This window comes from Octopus sinensis, linkage group LG2 (genome assembly GCF_006345805.1).
Source record: "Octopus sinensis linkage group LG2, ASM634580v1, whole genome shotgun sequence".
NCBI lineage: Eukaryota > Metazoa > Mollusca > Cephalopoda > Octopoda > Octopodidae > Octopus > Octopus sinensis.
In genome coordinates this window covers 120,980,024-121,001,532 of record NC_042998.1, presented here as the reverse complement: position 1 = coordinate 121,001,532, position 21,509 = coordinate 120,980,024, and the positions used below count along the sequence as shown (strand labels likewise).

At 38.0% G+C, this 21,509-nt stretch overlaps 1 protein-coding gene across 1 annotated transcript in view; it reads right to left on the bottom strand.

Annotated features, from left to right (window-relative positions):
- Positions 1-18,037, bottom strand: part of LOC115229621 (probable flavin-containing monoamine oxidase A) — a 28,217-nt gene extending 10,180 nt beyond the window's left edge. Inside the window, exons 1-4 of the mRNA XM_029799951.2 lie at positions 17,575-18,037; positions 10,037-10,127; positions 5,852-5,993; positions 961-1,078 (exon numbers count right to left, since the gene is read on the bottom strand). Of these exons, the coding sequence (XP_029655811.1) occupies positions 961-1,078; positions 5,852-5,993; positions 10,037-10,127; positions 17,575-17,692 (469 nt within the window). The 5' untranslated portion in view covers positions 17,693-18,037. The remainder of the gene's footprint in view (positions 1-960; positions 1,079-5,851; positions 5,994-10,036; positions 10,128-17,574) is intronic.
- Between the last annotated feature and the right edge of the window lie 3,472 nt (positions 18,038-21,509).

Here is a 21,509-nt window from a genome sequence, read left to right as displayed (position 1 = left end):
GCCCTTCCTAACACCAACCACTCTAGTTTTCTATATGTGCAAGTGGAAAATGTTTAGCTATTAATCTCAGAATGTCCCTACCTACATGGATTTTAACATTTAGAGAGAATGGAGATGTGAACCAAATAACTTTATGGTATTGTTTTCTTTTTCTTTTTTTTGTGGGGGTAGGTGGGGGCGGCTGGGTGGGTGAGTCGTTGAGGTTACCTATGTTAGATATATAACTAACCCATTCATTGAAATCATTTTTCATGAGAGTATCACTGTAATAAGGAACTGCTCTGCCAAAGAGGATTTTTTGATTTATGGTTTCAAGAATATACAAGTCTGTAAGGTCACAGATGTACATGTATATACACATATATGCATATGTGTATATTTATGTGTCTACTGGCATGAAATACAGTCATCATCAAGAAATTTCTAAAAAATTGGTACACTGAACATTAATACCTTGTAATAGTTTTTCAACACGGGTTCCATAAGTACATTTTTCTTGATACTCTAACCATCATGAATACAGTAAACAAATGATTGGGTTATTAGAAATTAATAACAACATGACTATTTACAAAGAATGCATGAGATAAAAAAATTTTTTTTTTGATGATGTTTCTTCAATTACCTAGCAGTTAAAGGATCACAAATAAAATATGTTCTCTCAAACTTAAGGGCTTATAACTCCAAAACTGTCATTGCAGCAGTTTAGATCCAGGCAAATCCTGAATGAGGCTGGCCAATGATCAAAGGCATTCTAACCATGACTATTCTGTTTTTTTTTTTTTTTTTGAAACACAAAAATGTATAAATACCTCATAGTCCAATGTGTTCTTCCTGTTCTAAGACAATAGGGTATGATTGAAGGGAATTTGGCTGATATGGAGAATATCCCTCTACAGTTTTTGAGTGAAGCTCTAAGGTGTGTTATATAGTTTTTCAGTAGAACAAATTGTAACAAACCTTTTGTCCATAGATTTGCTTTCATATATTTGTGAAATGTAATGCCATCACTCTCTTGAGCTTCCACTAAATTCTTCAATTCTTCCTCTCTTTGGAATTTATTTCTCAGATATCTTAACTGAAACATTTCAATTTAAGAAATACAACATTATTATTATTATTATTATTATTATTAGAATAGTTTTTTTCATTGCATACTTTCACTGCACTTATAATGTCGGGGTGACAGAGATATAGCATGACAATAAGCCATTCTTTATTTTTTGCAGACTGCAGCATACACATGCCATGAGATTCCAAGCAGATATGTACAATTTTTCAAAAGTATTTTGATGAATGTTCACAAGAAGCGATGGATGGAAGCTGGTGAACTTTTTGCCTATCTTGCAGGTCTGCTGTATCTCTTAGTTGAAGACACAAAGTGTTGGAAAAACTGATTTTAGCAGATGAAGTAGCAAACATGTTGAATAGCTGTGCAATTGGAAAATTGCTAGAACTAGATTGTCTGTGCTACAAACTCTATTGATACATACCAGACATGTTTTGTATTGTCTTGGCTTCTGTCTATAGCAACTGGCAGTAAACTGGGCACATTCCAAGTTGTATGAGCTGAGGAAGGACCCAAACAAAGGGAATATAATAGACAACATCAGGCCTAAAATCTGCTCAATAGAGAATTCAAGATTTTCTGCAAAGGTGTTCACCAAGAGGGTTGGAACTCATCATCAGTGATATAGTTGGAGATGCATGAATCTGTGTAATTCCTAGTGGAATTTTCTATGACAATCTCCACCACATGTGATACATTGTACAGGTGGTTAAGTACTAACTCTGGTTTCAAGTCATTTCTAGTTCTTATTTCAGTGGGGCTTTGATCAGTGTCAATTAAGTGTCAACTAAGTATATCTGGTTTCACCTGTCTTCAGAGACCAGATGGCAACAATATACAGCAGCATCTGTCTGATGGTCAAATTAAATGACCACCTATCAGCTACAGAAGCTGAAAATGTTGAGAGGGGATCCCACTTGAACTGGGATACAGAAAAGCTGTCACCATATGTAGATGGTGTAACTGTCATGGTGACAAGAAATAGAAGTGGTTAACACCAGTAACCACTTCAATGAAAGATGCAATGTATATTCCTTAAACTGAAGCAGATCATATGGAAGTGTTTTTGGTCTTTAAAATGAAGATGTGAGTTCACAAATGAAGCTTGTGTAACTCACAGAGCTGATACCACAATATAGTAAGAGTGAAAGGCCAAAGATACTGGTGGAGACATTGATCAATGGCTTGCTACCATATTTACTGAAAAGTATGGGCAGATGGTGAGTATGAATGTGATATAGGTCCTGATAAACCTCATCCCATCTCCAAGACTACAGAGCTTATACCCCATTGTGAAAGGGTACCAAGATTTCAACTTATTTTAAAGACAAAAATTTTCAATATGAGCCACTTAAGGTTTTCTGTCCAGAAGAATTAGAAAAGTGGAGAATGAAAGAGGGCAGCAAGCAACATCAGAGACAGCAACAGCAACAGTAGGCCCCCAAAACTGTTGTTTCAAGAAAATGGACAGTTGGAGCTCAGAGGGTAATAAAAAACACTGCTTTGCTCTCATTGCTAGGAGCTAACAACCAGGAAGTGAGGGATCTTCTCCTTGGCTACAACTGATACATTTGTGTTAATGGAGATGAAATGGAAGATGGACAGTGGTGGCAAACTATCAGAGGCAGTGAAAAAAAAAGCAAAGACACCACAACAGAAAAAGCAAGTCTAAATCGAAGGCAATATACACAAGGTGTAACATATTTCCTTTTGGTACCACTGGAAATTTATGGTTCTTTGAACTTATGGATCTGCTGGATGAATTGCAGGAAGGAAAAGAAAACAATGTGTTGATTGAAGAGGAAGTGGGCTCCAATTTTGTTGGACATTTGAATGATAAACTGTTAATGAAATTCCACACTTGTAACCTATACACATCTAGAGTGTTTCATCCAACTTTGATGATGATCATGGGCACCTTTGAGACTACTAGTTTCTAGTACTAGAAGCAGAAGGTGTTTGGAGTCACAGGGTTCTCTGATTTAATCTAAATGGCAGCCTCTCACTTGTGGATCGTTCTTATTTTTATTTATTTGTATTCATATGTTCATATGAACTCAGAATCCTACCCCACAATACACACGTGCACGTGCATGTGTGTGTGTGTATATATAAAATGTATGTTATCCATAATCATTTATGGAAACTATATACCAGTACCATTAACAATAACAATATTTTAAAAGAAATAAGCTGAAACTGGTATTTAATAAATGTATCTACATAGCATCCACTCTATATATTTGCCATGTATTTGTGTAGTAAGAACAATTAAATTTTTTGTTGAATATACTTCAAGGCATTGGATGCAAAGTGAATTAAATATGAGGGTAAGTTTTATATAAATTGCTTTAATATTTTATTGATATTAAAACATTAAATCTTCTGTATTCAACTGTTGATGTTTTCTTCTACAATTATTTTATTAAATCACCCATGAGCAGTCCCATCAAAATGACAATTCACACACATGAAGCTGGGCAAAATTCAGAGAGCTGTTACCTTTGTTGGTAACAAAATGCCTCTCTCTCAGAGTGAAAGGCAGAGTGTAGAATGCAAGAGTATGAAAAGCTGTTACATGGTAGTGAAACGTGGACTGTGACTGTAGAGGATGTGTGAAGGCTTGAAAGAAATGAAGCTGGCATGCACTGCTGGATGTGCAATATCAGTGTGCATATATGGCAAGGCATTAGGTGTAGTATAGTTATTTGGTAGACTCACTGCTGCTGGTGCCATGTAAGAAGCACCTAGTACACTCTGTACAGTAGTTGGTGTCAGGAAGGGCATCCAGTCATAGAAACCAGGTCAAAGCAGACAATTGAGTTTAGTGCAGTCTTCTGATTTGCCAGCTCCAATCAAACAATCCAACTCATGCCAGCATGGAAAATAGATGCTAATGATGATAATGATGAGTCATATTCATGATTTATGCAAAGGAATGCAGAAAAGTTTGTGGAGTTTACTGCTCACACTTTAGTTACTATATGAATGATATCATTAATAAAATCCCTTGAAAATTTTTGTCCCTAAAAGGAGTTTAACTTGTAGCACCCTTCATTAGTTCTATTACTGAGCTATATGGTAAGAAAATCATGTAAACAATAAATATCAAAAATAATTTAATATAACAGAAAAGAAAGAAACAAGCAAGCATGCATGCATACACACATCTTTCAGTGTGGAACAGAAAAAGTCATAAATAAAACTTTTCCAGCATGAGATATTTCCATGTAATTTTATGCTTCAGTATTTGATATGTACATGTGAGCAGGTGTATGAAAACATAAGTCTGGCTGAATGAATGAATGATGAATGAATGAATGAATGAATGAATGAATGAGAGAGAGAGAGAGAGAGAGAGAGAGAGAGAGAAGAGAGAGGAGAGAGAGAGAGAGAGAGAGGAGAGAGAGAGAGAGAGAGAGGAGAAGAGAGAGAAGAGAGAGAGAGAGGAGAGAGAGAGAGGAGAGAGAGAGAAGAGAGGAGAAGGAGAGAGAGAGAGCAAATCTATTTATTCTATTTTGAAATTTTGATGAGACATTCAGACATATTTCCCTAGAGATCAATTTTCACAGTGCAAACCCCAAACACAACAGTATTGAATGTGGTGATAAAATTTTTCAAATTTATTGTTACATTATAATCACTTATAATGCCATGATATATGTGTGTGTGAGTGAAATTTATCTCCTTTCACTACTGTTGCTTTCTATATTTTACTCTCTTTCTCTGTCTTCTTTCATTGTTGCATCTCTCTTTCTCTCTCTTCTCTATGCTCAAACTTTCACAAAATCCCACCTAGTATGACTATTTAATAATAATAATAATGAAATTATTGTATACAGTGCTCAGGTGCACCACAACTTGTCAGAAAGTGCATATAAAGTACATGCAGTAATGTAGAAATGTCTGGAAAGTGAACATGCTTGTGTGTGAATGGAGGGGAGAAAATCAAGTGTAGTGTTGGCGAATCTCAGGAAGCATGGAAGTCTTGAAGGATGCAGTGCTCCGACAACTAACAACCGATGCCGGCAGTTTGTTCCACGCTTCAGCAACTCTCAGTGTGAAAAAATGTTTCCTGAAGTCATGGGAGCTGTGCTGTTTTCTTACTTTGTAAATATGTCCACGGGTGTTAGATGGGTGGAGTTTGAAGAGGTGCTCAGTGTTATTGTTTGTGCGATGGTTGATAATTTTATGGGTGTCTGCCAGGTCAGCTGCCAGACGTCGGAGTTTCAATGTGTCCATGCCCAGGGAAGTAAGGCGTTCAGGATATGGCAAATGCCTGATGGAGGGTATTCTTTTGGTTGCACGTCGCTGACAGCTTCCAGACGATTGATGTCCTGGGCAAGATAGGGGTTCCAGACCGGTGATGCAAATTCCAGGTGAGGTCTTACCATAGCTATATAAAGCCGCAGATAGATAGCCGGAGAGCGGCTCACAAAGGATTTGGTGAGTGATGCCAAGACACCCTCAGCTTTCTTGACAATTTTGTTTCACACTTCCTTTCCTCTACTTCTCTTTCTTCTGCCTCCCTTCCTCCTACACTTTTGTAGGAGAGAAAATACATGCATACACATGTACTGGAGTTCATCATAGAACATTTATCAGTTTTTACTGCCTAAAATATGATCCTTTTCACTCACCTCTACACATCTTGTAATCTCTTTGTAATCTGTTTTGTAAAATTTGTGGCAAATACATGAAAAAATTATTATCCTCTTTTTCCTTAACATAATTTTGATAAACAAGAGAATGGATGCAATGTGGAAGCATAAGAAGACTTACCTTGAGAATGAATAATAATAGATCAAGCTTAGTGAAAAATGACATTGGAGGTAAATTTTCATTTGGACCTGTGGAATTTATTTGTGGATTGAATGTTTCTCTTTCAAACTGGCGCAGCATGTAATGGAGATGGGGCTGTGGCCTGAAAAAGACAACAGTGACTATTGAGTAGATAGTAAAATACTGGTTAGTGTGTCACTGTAGATATCAGTTATGGGTTCAGAGCATCAGTTGTAAGTCACTGGTTAGTAAGTGAATCACTAGGTCTATAGAGAGTTATTGATTCTCTAGTGAGTCACTGGGTCAGTGGGAATCCACTAGGTCAGCATAGAGTCACTGGGTCAGTAGGGAGTTACTGGATTAGGAAGGGATCATTCTTCTGGTATTATACCAAAGGAATGACTGCATTTTCTCTTTGAATGATGGGTTAAGTGAAGATGAGAAACCTGAATTAATAAGTCTTGCAAGTGGGTTATCTATGCAGACTTGTCCAAATATATCATTTAATGTTCTAGAACAAGCAACATGGGAAAACACCCTAAAGTAAGGATGCTATTTGAAGCTAAAATAGTACTAACAAAACTTGAATCAAAGAAAGGGACCATATCATTTCCATTGTCAAGAAAACCTTCAGATCGGAATATTATCCTCTATTCTAAAACCAAATATGTCAGTTTAGAGGAAGAAACTTTATAGGGTGTTTTTTTTATTTGTTGGAGATAGTTTCCGCATTGACCACCAGATAAGGGAGCAGGGGACCTTGTCAAAGGCTTTCTCCATGTCAACGAAAGCCAGGTACAGAGGTTTATCTTTGGCTAGGTATTTCTCCTGAAGCTGTCTTACCAGAAATATAGCATCAGTGGTGCTATATTTCTGGTAAGACAAACCCAAACTGCATCTCATCTGAACTAACTCTCTCCTTAATTAGTTGGGCTATGACCCTTTCCATGACTTTCATTACCTGATTCAACAATTTGATACCTCTGTAATTATTCGTGTCTAATGCATCACCTTTACCTTTGTAGCAGTTGACTATGGGGCTGCTACACCAGTCATTGGGTATGACTCCTTCACATATCACCTGACTGACTATACGGGTGACTAGACTATAGCTGACACCGGCAGATATTTTAAGCATTTCTGTGGTGATTCCTGATGGGCTTGGGGTTTTTCCCTGTCTTCATGCCCTTAATTGCTTTATCTACCAAGGTACTGTCAATTCGGATAGCTGGTCCCTCTGTTGGGTCAACATTCAGCAGACTCTCTTTCTCCCATTCACTCTCTTCATTTAGCAACCTTTCAAAATGGTGTCTCCAAGTCTCTCTCTTTGCAGCCTCATTAAATGCAAGAGAGCTGTCATCCATGCAGACACATTCTCTCTCCTATGACATCATGATTCTCTCTCACACACTGTCTTGCAACACAAAGCACTTCAAGTTTTTGGTCCTCCATCCAACCTATGATAGCATGGAAGGCAGACGTTAAACGATGATGATGATGATGATTTCACAGAACATTGGCAAATGTTTTCTTATCTGCTTCCCCTCTGACTAAGTAAACTTGTCTCTTAGCTTCTCTTCTGGCAATCTGATACAATTCCCTGCTATCACCATTCTTCCATGCCTGTTTCCTTTATCTAATGGCCCTGTCAACTACATTGTTCCACCACCACATAACCTTGGGTTGTGAGAGAACTATGTACCATCCACAGATCTAGTCAGTAGCCTTCAACAAGTTGCCCTGTAGGAATCTCCAGTTGTCTTCCGCATTATGTGATGCTATATCCCCCACTATTTTGTCAAAAGCTTTTGTCAAAAACATTGCAAGTCTCTGTCCATTTGCAGGATCCTTAAGCTTCCAGACCCTTCTCCTCCATGCTGGGCATCTTCTGGGCATCCATTTAGCCTTGATACTGTAGTTGCTATCTACTAATCTATGTTTGGGGGGCATTCTTCACCTGGGAAGGTTTTGGCATTTATAAGTAGCCATCTTTCCTGTTTCCTGGCGAGGATGTAATCAATTGGACTAGTCTGTCCACCAGATCGGTAGGTGAACAGGTGACTGGCATGTTTCCTGAAGTTAGTATTAGAAACCATAAGATCATTTGCATCGCAGAACTCCAGCAGCCTGGTTCCCTCCTCATTGCGGGAACCAAAACCATAGCCTCCACGTATGCCATGGACGCCCCCTGCATGTTGTCCAACATGCCCATTGAAGTTGCCAGCCACAAAGAGAAGGTCCCTGTCATTCGTTGTAAGGTAGTCTGCAAGAGGGTGTCATAAAATCAGTCTTTCTGTTCATCAGGTAGCCCTGGCCGAGGGGTATAAGCCAAGATAATGGTTGCTAACCCATGTTGCAGCACTAATCACAGACTCTGACTACCTCGATTACCTTATCAACCCATTTCTCTGCAAGAGGTATACCCACACCCCCGATCCCATCAGTGTTCACTGCCCAGAAAATCTTATACCTATTTCTTTGCCTGTGTGGAACCTAGCAGAACTTCCTCTCCACCTTACTTCTTGGATGCAGCACAAATCTACACGTCTCCATTCAAGCATCTCAACAATCTCACCAGATCTACCTTTCAGTGTGCCAACTTTGAGGGTGTGGGGTTGGGGGACCACGACACACTGGGATGGGGGACAGCAGCATCATGTACCTGAAAAGAAAGCTTGCATTTGGCAGAACTCACAAACATACTATAGCCTTCAACCTCCATACATTACACCATCATTTTATGTGCTACATAATCACTACATTACATAGGAGATAAACCCTAAGTAGGGATGGGGGAACATTAAGCCTTTGGAGGTGTGTTCATGGGAGAGACATCCGATAGCGGTCAGAGGATGAGAGAATTGGGCATTTGAATTCTTAGAGCTAGTGTTGGGAGAAGCAAGTGGTTAATGAAACTGAGAGAGAGGGGAGAGAGAGAGAGAGCAGAGTTAGGCTGGTCAAAAGCAGGACACGAGGAGATGGAATTTTGGGATTTAGGTAACATAATTGAACAAATGGATTTAACATTGCCGCTGCCGGAGTGAAAGAATAGTAATTCTGATAATGAGATAGAATTGGGTGCCGTGAAATAGCAAAAACTCCGGCGTGAGAAAATATTAATGATAATAGTAAGATAGAATTTGGCATTTGAATTCTTTACTAGAGCTATAATCAACAGTTTTCGATCAACCAAACTGTGACAAAATTAGATAAATGAATGAATAAATGACAATAATTTTTGAGCTTGAAAGAGAGGGAGAAAGAGAGAGAGTTGTGTTGAGAGAAGGGATCTTAAGTTTTTTTTTTCTCTAAACATACGGCATGGAAGATGAAAGTGTTTAGATAGATAATGAAATGAAATAATAAAGTAATTATAATTGCGCTGAAAAGAGGTTTTAGATGTGGGCTATGATGGAAAACAAGGTTGCTTATCTGAACATCTGATTTCTACTCTACGTGACGGGGAGGCCGTTGTCAACTTACAACTGATCGATTTTACGATGATTGGCGTGTCAGCTCCTGGCAACAATAATAAATAGTCTGGCTTTAATTTCTTAGAATTAACCTGTCTGCAGGTGATCTCAACTAACAAATGCTTCCTCTAGGTTTGGTTATCAATCGCCACTGTGATTATCCCAAGTGTTGGATGAATATCCTATCGAGGAGACATCGACACAACCTCATATTTGTTTATAAGATGACTGCTTGAGACTCCAAAATTTTTGACTAATGTCAGTATAATAGTATAATACAGAATGCTGTGTGTGACCTTTACCTGAAAATATACCTTAAGAATGTAAAAATATAAAACAAAGCTATGTAGGCCTATAGGCCAACTTATGACCAATCAGTCGGAACCAATTGCAGTCGTAAGTCGATGAAGACCTGTATATATACATACATATACATATATATATATATATAATATATATATATATATATATATATATATATGCACTTATAGGCTAGGATTCTTTCAGTTTCCATCTACCAAATCCATGCCTAAAGCTTTGGTTGGCTCAGGGCAATAATAGAAGGCCCTTGCCCAAAATACCATACAGTGGGATTGAACTTGAAACCATGTGGTTGGGAAGAAACGTCTTACCATGCAGTTACATCTGTGTCTATATATGTTATGTTGATAAATGAGAAATAGTTGATAAGATTAAAAAATGTGTCACTCACCTACCTACCCACTCTCCCCCAAGATCAAAATTATCTTCTTGGCCACCTGATACTTTCATTGGTATACTGTAAGTTCGACCTCCAACTCGATCTGAAAGAAAACACAATTACTAGTTAATTAATCTTTTTGCAATTAGTCATTTAATACAATTATACAGATAGGTTATTATTGTTGCTAAACAACAACAACAACAGAATTAGACCTATGATGTGAAGCATTCAAGTCATAATGATTGTATCCTGTATTACTAACAAAAGCCAGCAACCATGTAGAAGCTCATATGCAGACAAGTTTATTTTGTAGTGTCATGATAGATATTAGAAGCACAGAGAAAAGATATAGACCCACTGATAGAATTTGAATCACATATCTATTGCTTATGACATGACTGCTTTACCAATTACAATACAGAGGGAGTGTTTAATTGGAGCCCAAGCATGATCATATGACTAGAAAATTTACTTCAGAGCCACAATGATATGGATTCAGTCCTTAATTATTTTCTACCACTACTTCAGCAACTATGTGAAATCTATGCTTTATTGGAGTGCAGCAAAAGCAGTGGCTGGAATTTCATAACCTGGGAATTTTATCACAAGAGATATGTAATATGTATTATGAGTCAATGTATCCTCAGTAAATTCATCATCATAGTTTTTATCCACAGAAAAACTACATTGCTAAATATTGCTAAAAAGGTTTTCTTTTTAACATTTATCTATCTTCTACTTGTTTCAGTCATTTAGCTGTAACCATGCCGAGGCACTGCCTTGAAGGGTTTAGCTGAACAAATCAACACCAGTACTTTTTCTTTTAAAGTCAGGCACTTATTTTATCAGTATCTTTCTTTACGAAACGGCTAAACACATCAATACTAGTTGTTAAGCAGTGGTAGGTGACAAACACAAACACACACACATCATCATCATCATCATCATCGTTTAACGTCCGCTTTCCATGCTGGCATGGGTTGGACGGTTTGACTGAGGACTGGCAAACCGGGAAGCTGCACCAGGCTCCAATCTGATCTGGCAAGGTTTCTACAGCTAGATGCCCTTCCTAATGCCAACCACTCCAAGAGTGTAGTGGGTGCTTTTTGCATGCCACTGGCACAGGTGCCAGTCAGGCAGCACTAGCATCAACTATGCTCGAAAGGTGCTTTTTACATGCCACTGGTACTGGAGCCATTCAGGCATAATTATATATATATATATATATGTATATACATACAATAAGCATCTTTCAGTTCTCATCTACCAAATACACTCCCAAGGACTTGGTTGACCTGAAGCTACAGTAGAAGACACTTGCCCAAGGTACCAAGTAGTGGCACTGAATCCAGAATCAGATGGTTGGGAAGTAAACATCTTACCACACATTCACATTTCATAAACAATGTGAAAAATAGAAAAGTCAAATGCCAAAAAATTATGAATATCAAATACACTCAATACATACATGAAAAAAAATCAATAATACATTTTAAAAAATTTAATCACACAAAAGAAAAAATTTTGTAAAAAGGTCACATTATTTTATATTAGAGGAAGAAAGAGACCTACTGGATATTACAGGATAAACTGTTGTAGCTTAGAAAACTGACTGTTGTAGCTGGGAACAGGTGGGGAGACTACTGAAACTTGGAGGACAGAATGTTGTAACTCAGAGCACTGGTTGCTGTAGGCTGCTATGTCTTAGAGGACAGATTAGTGTAGCTTGGAGTACAGCCGACTGTAGTTTGGAGGAAAGACTGTTGTAGCTTGGAGAACTACTGTATTTTGTCTATATCTTGGCGGTCAAACTGCTGTTTCTTAGCAGGTACACTTTTGTATCTTGCAGGACACATACTGTAGCTTGCTGGACAATGTTCTAGTTTGGAAACAAATGGACAGATGGACGGATGGACAGACTGACTGACTGACTGACTGACCGACCCACTCACTGACTCACTCACTCACTCACTCATTCACTCACTTTGATAATCCATCCAAAAGACATAATTAACCCTTTAGCATTCAGATTACTTTGTCAAATGTAATGCTTATTTATTCACATTGTTTTGAAATCTTGGTGATGTGATTGCTTATTTTTAGAATGACATTATAAGGCAGGCACGAGAGGTCAAATCTGGCTGGTTTGAACATAAAGCAGGAAGAATATTTGGGCTGGATATGGCTAGTTTGAATGCTAAAGGGTTAAACAATGAGCCCTTGGTATTCTATTCTGGTCAACCATATTGTTGACCAGAATAGAATACCAAGGGCTCATTTTGACTGAAAATGAAAATATTTACAAATGGTTGGTTGAAGGCCTCTAATAAAAACAAACTGCTAGGCTTTAGCATAACCAGAACAAAAGCTAAAGCTAAAGAAATTATTCTTACTATACTTATCCTCCACCTCCAATGCAACTTGAGGTAGTGTATGCATGTGCACATTAGACTGAAGGGGTAATGAGAGTAAGCGATATATAGGTAGGAAGATGAAAGGAAGGAAACAGAGGCAAATAGGGACTATGATATGGGTATGAAAATGAAAAGTCTGGGTATGTAATCATCATCATCATCATCACCCTCATTTAACGTCTGCTTTCCATGCTAGCATGGGTTGGACAATTTGACTGAGGTCTGGCGAACCAGATTCCAATCTGATCTGGCAGAGTTTCTACAGCTGGATGCCCTTCCTAATGCCAACCACTCCGAGAGTGTAGTGGGTGCTTTTACGTGCCGATAAAACTCATAAAGGGACAACTTCAGTCTTTGATACTAGCTGGGGCTCAACCAGTTCATTAAAATTATATTTATACCCATAAGAATAAGGACCAAAAAAAAAATCATCCACTTCTTAGTGCCTTCTGTTGCTACTAAAATATGGCCAGCAGTTTTCAAGCAACCTCTAGTTGATCTCATGTAACACAACCTTTTTCGTCAACAACCATCTATGTCTTGCAAACATAGTAATATTTTGCTTTTCCTGGATCTTATAGGAGGATCTGTAGTTACTTAGTTGGGTCTTGAAGGGAGATGGCTTAGGAGAATTCAAGCTGGCCATTTATTTCAGTTAGCACAGGTGTTGGAGGTTTGTGGCCATCTGAATTGGTTGACGTGTGTGTATATATGCATGCATGTGCTTATGGATTGTGCTTCACACTTTTTACGTTTTAGTATACATATTTGTGCTTCACTCTTGTGTGTGTGTGCACATACACACTCATGCTTTCCATATATGTATGTGGATGTGTGCATACGTATGTCCCAGGAAATTCACATGGTTGAAATGTATGCATGTAGGTATATATGAATATATGCGTGTATGTATAGATGTATGTAAGCATGCATGTGTGTGTGTGTGTGTTTGTGGATTTTTGTGTTTGTGTGGCTGTATGACACCATGTGTAAATGTCTTCTACTATAGCTCTGGATTAACCAAAGCCTTGTGAATGAATTTGGTAGATGGAAACAGAAATAAGTCTATTGTGTGTGTGTGTATGCATATATTATATATATATATATATACGTGTATGTATAAAGGATTCACATGTACCACATTTGTTTAGCACACAGAAATTACATTTCTATAAATATACCAAAATATTTTGCAATGACAGACAGTAAATGCTACTACCACTACTGAATGAGGAAAGTCTGATCTTCCCAACTGATCTATTTGCTTATGGACGCTTGTCAAACATTACATGCAGTGCTGCAGGTAAAGTGACAATATTGGGAAAAAGACACCAATAAAAGTGTATAATGAAGATTGCCTGTGTGAAAATGCTAATGTTTAAATCATCTGGACACTTAATTCAGATAAATTTATAAATATACACAAGCATATGTATATTTGAACATTTACTTGTTATTCGACTTTAGTTTTTTCATCATCATCTTTCATTATTATCATCAACAGCTATAACAAATGCTGACAAGCGAAACAGCAAAGCAAGAATTTGAGAGAGTAAGAAAGAGAAAGAGGGGGAATTCTTGTATTACTGAAATAACATTGTGTGTGTGTGTGTGTGTGTGTGTGTGTGTGTGTGTGTGTGTGTGTGTGTGTGTGTGTGTGTGTGTGTGTGTGTGTGTGCACTCAGGTTTGCATGTCATACAATGGCATTGACCTGCAATTTATACCCATCAAAGAAGAGTGAGGGTAGAGGAGGGGCTTCTTAAAATTTATAGGAAAAGTATCTGATTACTGAATATTCTGCATCAATAAAGTTTCATTTGACTTATATAAGAATAGAAAAGCAAACATTAAAATGATGATGATGATGATGACAATGATGACGAAGAAGAAGAAGAAGAAGAAGAAAACGATGATGATGGCGATGATGAAGATGGCGACTGTGGTGACAATGATGATGATAACATGCACGAAATAGAATGTTGCATATATTCTTGCAGAAAAAGCAAATATGGAATATAAAATGTCGACACTACATTCAGAAAATTATCTGTATAAGACTTTTCTACACAAATCTGGAGCATATGCATTTCAGATTGCAGAAAACTGATCCTCTTGGGCATTTGAGAAAATCTATTTCCTGTGTGTTCTAAGTGTTTATTGCTCCTGCACATGTGTCACTTACAAGTCTACTTTCCCTGTTAACCTTCCTGTAATTCTACAGCAATTCTTGCATGTCCATAGTTTGCATTAGGCATATGATATAAAATTGCTACCAACATTTTTTTTTGCATATTCAGCAAAACCATTTCTCTGACAAAAGCAGTGTCCTGTTTGTTTTCTAATGAACTAAAACTTTGAGGCCTTTGGATTCCACGTTTTGCTTCCACATCTGAAACTTTTTTCTCATTCTACAACAGATTATCAGATAATGAGGTTATTAGTACATAGCAATTACCACAGGGAATCATGCTCAAACTCCCCTCTTATGACCTGAAGGACTATGTTGAATAGGAGGATACTGAGAACCAAGCTCTGATGAACTCTTAGCTGCACATTAATTTTGGTGTTATACTCATTGTTAATCTAGCTTACTGACAGCACCTCTGCTCATGGTTTTATATGGTTCTCACAAGCCATTCACCTACACCTAGATTCCTCAGTGACTACCAGATCATAGAGGGAGAGCTCTGTCAAAGGCTTTCTTCAGATCAATGAATGCCAAGCATGATGGCTTACTTTCAGCCAAGTATTTCTTTAGTTGTCTTATTAGGAACAAGGCATCTATAGTACATTTCTCTAGCACAAATCCAAACAACATGACATCTAATATATCTCTTTCTCCTCTCTTGCTATATATATATATATATATATATCCCACTAAAGTGGATATTGTGTTAGAACACTGAATTCTATGTCATTTATCATGAAAGAACCTCTTTTATGGACTTGTGGTGCATAAAACACTCATTTATTGCTGATAAGGGAATTGATTTCTATGTCTAGCCACAGACATGTCATTGACAAGGTCAAGGAAGTTTGAAATCATACAATCTGGTAGAACCAGTGGCCATAGCAGATGGCTATCACTCACCAGCGATATCTGCAGGAGTACTTTTATGCACCACAAGTCTATATAAGAGGTTCTCTCATGGTAAATAACACTGTATTCCGTGTTCTATAGTCGAAACAATTCATGAGTAGGGAGGCAAAAATATTTCCCTGATATTTTAGTGCAGGGTGAAGGTAAGTGGCAGTGACATTTGTCAGTTTGAGAACCACTACATTATAAAAATGCAGTAAATTGAAATTGTATAACAACCTGTTGCAAACTTCCATGGTGAGGAAAAGGAAGATTATTGGTGTGCAATTGTGACAGTCTTCAAAGTGTTAATCAATGCTGTGTTTCTCCTTAGTAGGGCTTTAGAAGATTGAGAACAATTAGCTTTAAAAAAATTATTTAAAATTTAAAACTTGTCACGCACCATGGTGAAAAAAGAATTGCAAAGTATATTCTGCCTTCTCATTAATAAAGAGGTGGGAGTGTAAACGATGTATCTAATATGGTGGTGGTGGTGGGGGAGCGAAAACACTTGTGCTGATGCATTCGTTATTGTTTGTGTGGTTGTTATTCTGAAATTTGGAGGAGGGGTGATTTAAAATATTGAAGTTTTTGAAAAATTATCTTTCAAAAATTTACCTATTTTTATAAGTAGAATTTTTGGCGGAGGTAAAGAACACGCACGCCACCCGTTTTCTGCGAAAACCTAACCCTAAACCTTATCGCTGAAAACGGGTGGTGTGCGTATTCTTTACCCTCGCTGAATTTTTTTTTTTTTATCCAGACAAAAAAACTGAGGAAATGAATTGCGATTGAAATTTTGAAAAGCTATTTTTTGATGATTATTATTTGTTTATTTGTCAAAGTTCTTCCATCACGTTGCAAAAGTCATAATCTATATGGCTGAAAATAGGAATCCGAAAGTTTTTGACAAAAATGATGGGTTGGGGTACTTATTTAATACTCACTCACGCAGGCTATTGTTATCATGTAGTCAGGTACAACCTGTTGCACGATGAGGTCGTCAGCTAGTATACCGGCTTCCCCACCAGGCTTGGCTAGTGAGGAGGGCAGCTAGAAACTTAACATAAACAATACTTGATGAACGACGGATGGAAACGGGTAGGGTCAACGACTATCTAGCTATAGCGTGAGGCTTTAGAAATTCCAAGTTATTGCCCGATGTGTTATAAGACCATTCGAAGGGAAGGAGGGAAGCATGTTTTAGTTTCTTTTTGTTAAAACATGTCTCCAGAAGAAACTGCACAGATGGTCTGAGCTCGATAGTTTTGAAAAGCAATTAAACCAGGAGAAGGACAACTCTGAGTATAAACCCTCATTGCTTTCTGAGTGTCTACGGAAATACCTAGGCTGAAGGAGTCAACTCGAACAGTAGATCGGGCCGAGAGAGGACTCGGGTCCCACGGACCCTATACATCTCGAAGAGAGTGCAAACGCAGTTGTGTCAGAGATCCTCCCCTTCCGTCCCTTAGTCATGAAGTTAGAGATATTCATTCATTTATTCACATGTATAGTTAAAATATTCAATGTATTAAGACAGTACGATGTGATTTGAGGGAGATTTAGTTGCTACTTCTAACAGGTCGAGTGAACGATCACTTAGTGGTCTCCATTCGTTTGGCTTTTGTATGGGTCTGTATAATGTGAGTATGTGTAAATATACATGTGCGTGTGCGTGCATGTGTATGTTTGTGTATGTGTGTGTGTGCGTGTGTATGTGTGTGTGTGTGTTAAGCTATGTAAACAGCATTTGAGATATGAGCTGTTTCGACGCAAATCAATATTGATTGATTAGACCTCTAATTAAAAATCTCTGTTTTTATTTCACACACACTGCAACTAGATTATCCAATGAGTTTTCCTTTTTAAGATGGTAGGGTATGATCTAAGGGAAGTTTGGCGGTTCTTTCAAGCAGGCGGAATGTCCACTTAGAACCTACCTTTTGCTTCACGTTATAATTTATATGTATGTATAAAAACAAAAATAATAAACGAAGGAACCTCATCGGAGAAGGCGAAAGGTGTGGGAAGAAAGGGAGTAGGTGGAACTAACCTTTAGCTTCTAGAAGTGTCAGACGGATAGATTTGTCTGTTTTGGCCAGGTAGTAAGCTGCGGACAGTCCAGAGAGTCCAGCTCCAATGATGGCCACATCTGTCTTCCGAGTGTCCATGTTCCCGTCCTTAGAGAACTATACAGTTGTTGTTTAGTCGCAGGTGATCCCAGGTTGAACAGTTCGTGCGTGATTTGAAGGCGATTGGGTTGCTATTTCTAGCAAGCCGAGCTATCGTGTACGGGTGACCTTCCGATACACATACAGAAGTTGTGTAGAATTGTTGACGTGAGATAATCGACTTTGAACATGGAGTTTCTCTCTCTCTCTCTCTTTCTCTTTCTCTCTACGGTAGTCAGTGAGGGTTTTGCAAATCTACTTCACTCTTCTGTGAACTGGACTAAACAAGTGGATTTAAACATTAAGCAGCCTCAATTTAGAATGTAATAATCTTCTAGTTCTCTTCCTACATTTCTCACTTGCAACATTTTAACCTACTTCACCCTTTTCTCTCTAACTTTCTTCAGTAATCTTAGTCACATCTGTTCACATACTTAAGTCTCACACACACACACACACACATTTAGTTCAGTGCAAAGTCTCAATAAATCTGATGGAGTTATACGCATACTAACATGCAATTCACTACATAACCGTTATCATTCATTCTCAATGACACGCACCCGCGCGCAAACAGTTACTCCCGCAAACTCACAAATATATCATCATTACGTTCACTTCCTTGCTTACATAGTTAAATTTCTTAAGGACACTTAAGGAGAAAGTTAAATTTTGTGTAGATGGTGAAATTCCACCTACACCACCACTAGTTACTAGTTTAACTAGTGGTGGTGTAGGTGGAATTGGTAATTTAGTGTGTAATAGCATATTTAATGCGTAGAATAATAGGATCTGCGGTTCAGGCGACGAAAATGAAAAGATCCGAATATTTAATGCGTAGAAGCTTAAACGAGGTATAAGTATAGAGAGAAAAATAGGGTGGCGAGCTGGCAGAATCGTTAGCACGCCTGGCGAAATGCTTAGCGGTATTTCGTCTGTCGTTACGTTCTGAGTTCAAATTCCGCCGAGGTCGACTTTGCCTTTCATCCTTTCGGGGTCGATAAATAAAGTACCAGTCACGCACTGGAGTCGATGTAATCGACTTAATACCTATGTCTGTCCTTGTTTAGTCCCTTGTGGGTAATAAAGAAATAGGTATTTCGTCTGCCGTTACGTTCTGAGTTCAAATTCCGCCGAGGTCGACTTTGCCTTTCATCCAAATAAGTAACAGTTACGCACTGGAATCGATATAATCGACTTAATCTGTTTGTTTGTCCTCTCTGTGTTTAGCCCCTTGTGGGTAGTAAAGAAATAGGTATAAGTATATATAGAAAAAGGAAATGCTAGTTGCTCCATGACTCATTGGTTTATAATATGTATGGGAGATAACTTCGGATATGTTTTAGCTTTATTGGCGATCGGTATAATCTTAGTCTTGTGGTAACTGGTTGAAGCTTTAGCAAAGCAAATACTTAGAGAAATGAATATTCAGAATTGAATATTTTGTTGGTTTAGAAAAAAAGTATTATCGAATATTTTGAGATACAATTTGCAGAAGCTGATAGCAGAGCTGTTGTTTAGCTTTGGGTCAATCTTGATCTCACAAGCTTCATGGTACATAGATATTTTGTCAAATGACTCGGCACAATTTACTGATTGTTCTAGATCAGTGGTTCTCAACTTGAGTCCATGACTCTTGGTGGGATCCATATAAGATTTTGTTGTTAAAATTTATGGGCATAAATCAGTTATACTTTTACAATAGACAAAACATTTTAACAATTCCTGATAATATTTAATTATAAAAATATAAGATTTTTTAAATAGGCTGAATGGCAATGGGGGATCCAGAAGAGTAAAATAGGAATCAAAGGGGATCCTTAGGCAAAAAATGGTTGAGAATCTCTGCTCTAGATTATCAATCATCCAACAAGTTAAGGAGACCTAACACACTGTTCAGTTTCTGGTCCTTAATTGCCTTAACAGAGTTAAACCTGTTATAGTCATTCAAACCAAATGCCTGGTTTTCTTGTCCACGTTTTAAAAATAATAATAATTCTTTCTAGTTTTGGCACAAGGCTAGCAATTTTGAGAGGAGGGTGATATCAATTACATTGACCCCAGGACTAAACTGGACATATTTTATTGACTATAAAAAGATAAAAGGCAAAGTCAATCTTGGCAGTATTTGAACTTTAGGCAGAAGGGGCTAGTCGATTAGGTGGAGCCCAGTACTTAACTAGACTCTATTTCATTGATCTCAAAAGGATAAAAGGTAAAGCTGACCATGGCAGCTTTCGATCTCAAAATGTAAAGGTAGACAAAATGTTACTTATTTTGTCCAGTGATCTAACAATTTTATCAGGTTGCCACCTTATTATTTTATATTATAAAAGGGAAGCAGATCTCTGTTTGTCTATCGCAACATCTCTTAGAGCGAGGGAAAGAAGGGGAGGAATCAAAATATATGTCACAACATATTTTAGAAGAAGGAGAGGAGAAAATGTTATTGTTGAGAGAGAGAAATACAATGAGAGAGTGAGAGAGTGAAAGCTAGCTAGATAGGTAGGTAGTGTTGCCACCATAGTAACTAACAAGTTTTAATTTTAAATGTGGGAATTTTTAGTGCACATCTCTCAACACACTTATAAAAAAAAGACTATATATGTGTGTGTGTGTGTGTATCTGTTTGTGTATAAATATATATATATATATATATATACTAGCAGTATCGCCCGGCGTTGCTCGGGTTTGTAAGGGAAATAACTATATAAGCATTTTTAGAGATGTAAAGTATAATAGCCATCTCAATATGGCTAACCACAAAGGGGGGTGTTACTGTTGGTTTTTATGTTCTGAGATTTAATAATACATTTTTAGAGAGTTACTTCCCTTATATAATAGCAAAGAAATGCATTAAAAATGGGAAAAAATGATGGTAAATTTTTTTTTATATCGTAGACTCATCGTAGACACGCACTAATACCCAGAAGGGCTCGATATGAATCACAACTATAAGATACCCGCTTTTGGTTACACTGCACCGCAAAATGTGGGAGTAGTCAGGAATCTAAATCATAGGAGACAGACACACAACTTCACTTTTATATATAAAGATATAATAGAGGAATTCAAGAAGGATGCCCCTGGGAGCTCCTCTATGCTGATGACCTATCAGAACTAGAGAAGTTTCAGGTGTGGAAACAAGGATTAGAATCGAAGGGCCTTAGAGTCAACCTAGCTAAAACCAAAGTCCTAATTAGTAGGAAGGCAAGCAAACCATAAATCCCTTCAGGTAGATGGCCCTGCTCGATCTGTAGAAAAGGTGTAGGTAGAAACTCTCTAAAATGTACCCAGCATAAGCTATGGACACATAAGAGGTGCAGCAATATCAAAGGAAGGCTAACTGGGAAGATAGTTTTTGTATGTGGCAGATGCTCAGGAGCAATAAACACTGAAAATGGGTAGAGAACAACTTCCGCCACATTCCAGGGAGAAAAACTAGAAATAGTTGATAGCTTCTGGTACCTAGGCGATGAAGTCAGTTGCGGGGGAGAGTGTGCTGAAAGTGTAGCTGCTAGAATGAGAATAGCCTGGGCAAAGTTCAGAGAGCTCCTACCCCTGCTGGTGACAAAGGGCCTCTCACTCAGAGTAAAAGGTAGACTGTATGATGCATGTGTACGAACAGCCATGCTACATCCCAGTGAAACATGGGCCGTGACTGCAGAGGACATGCGTAAGCTTGCAAGGAATGAAGCCAGTATGATCTGATGGATGTGTAATGTCAGTGTGCATACTCGACAGAGTGTAAGTACCCTGAGAGAAAAGTTGGACCTAAGAAGCATCAGATGTAGTATGCAAGAGAGACAATTGCGCT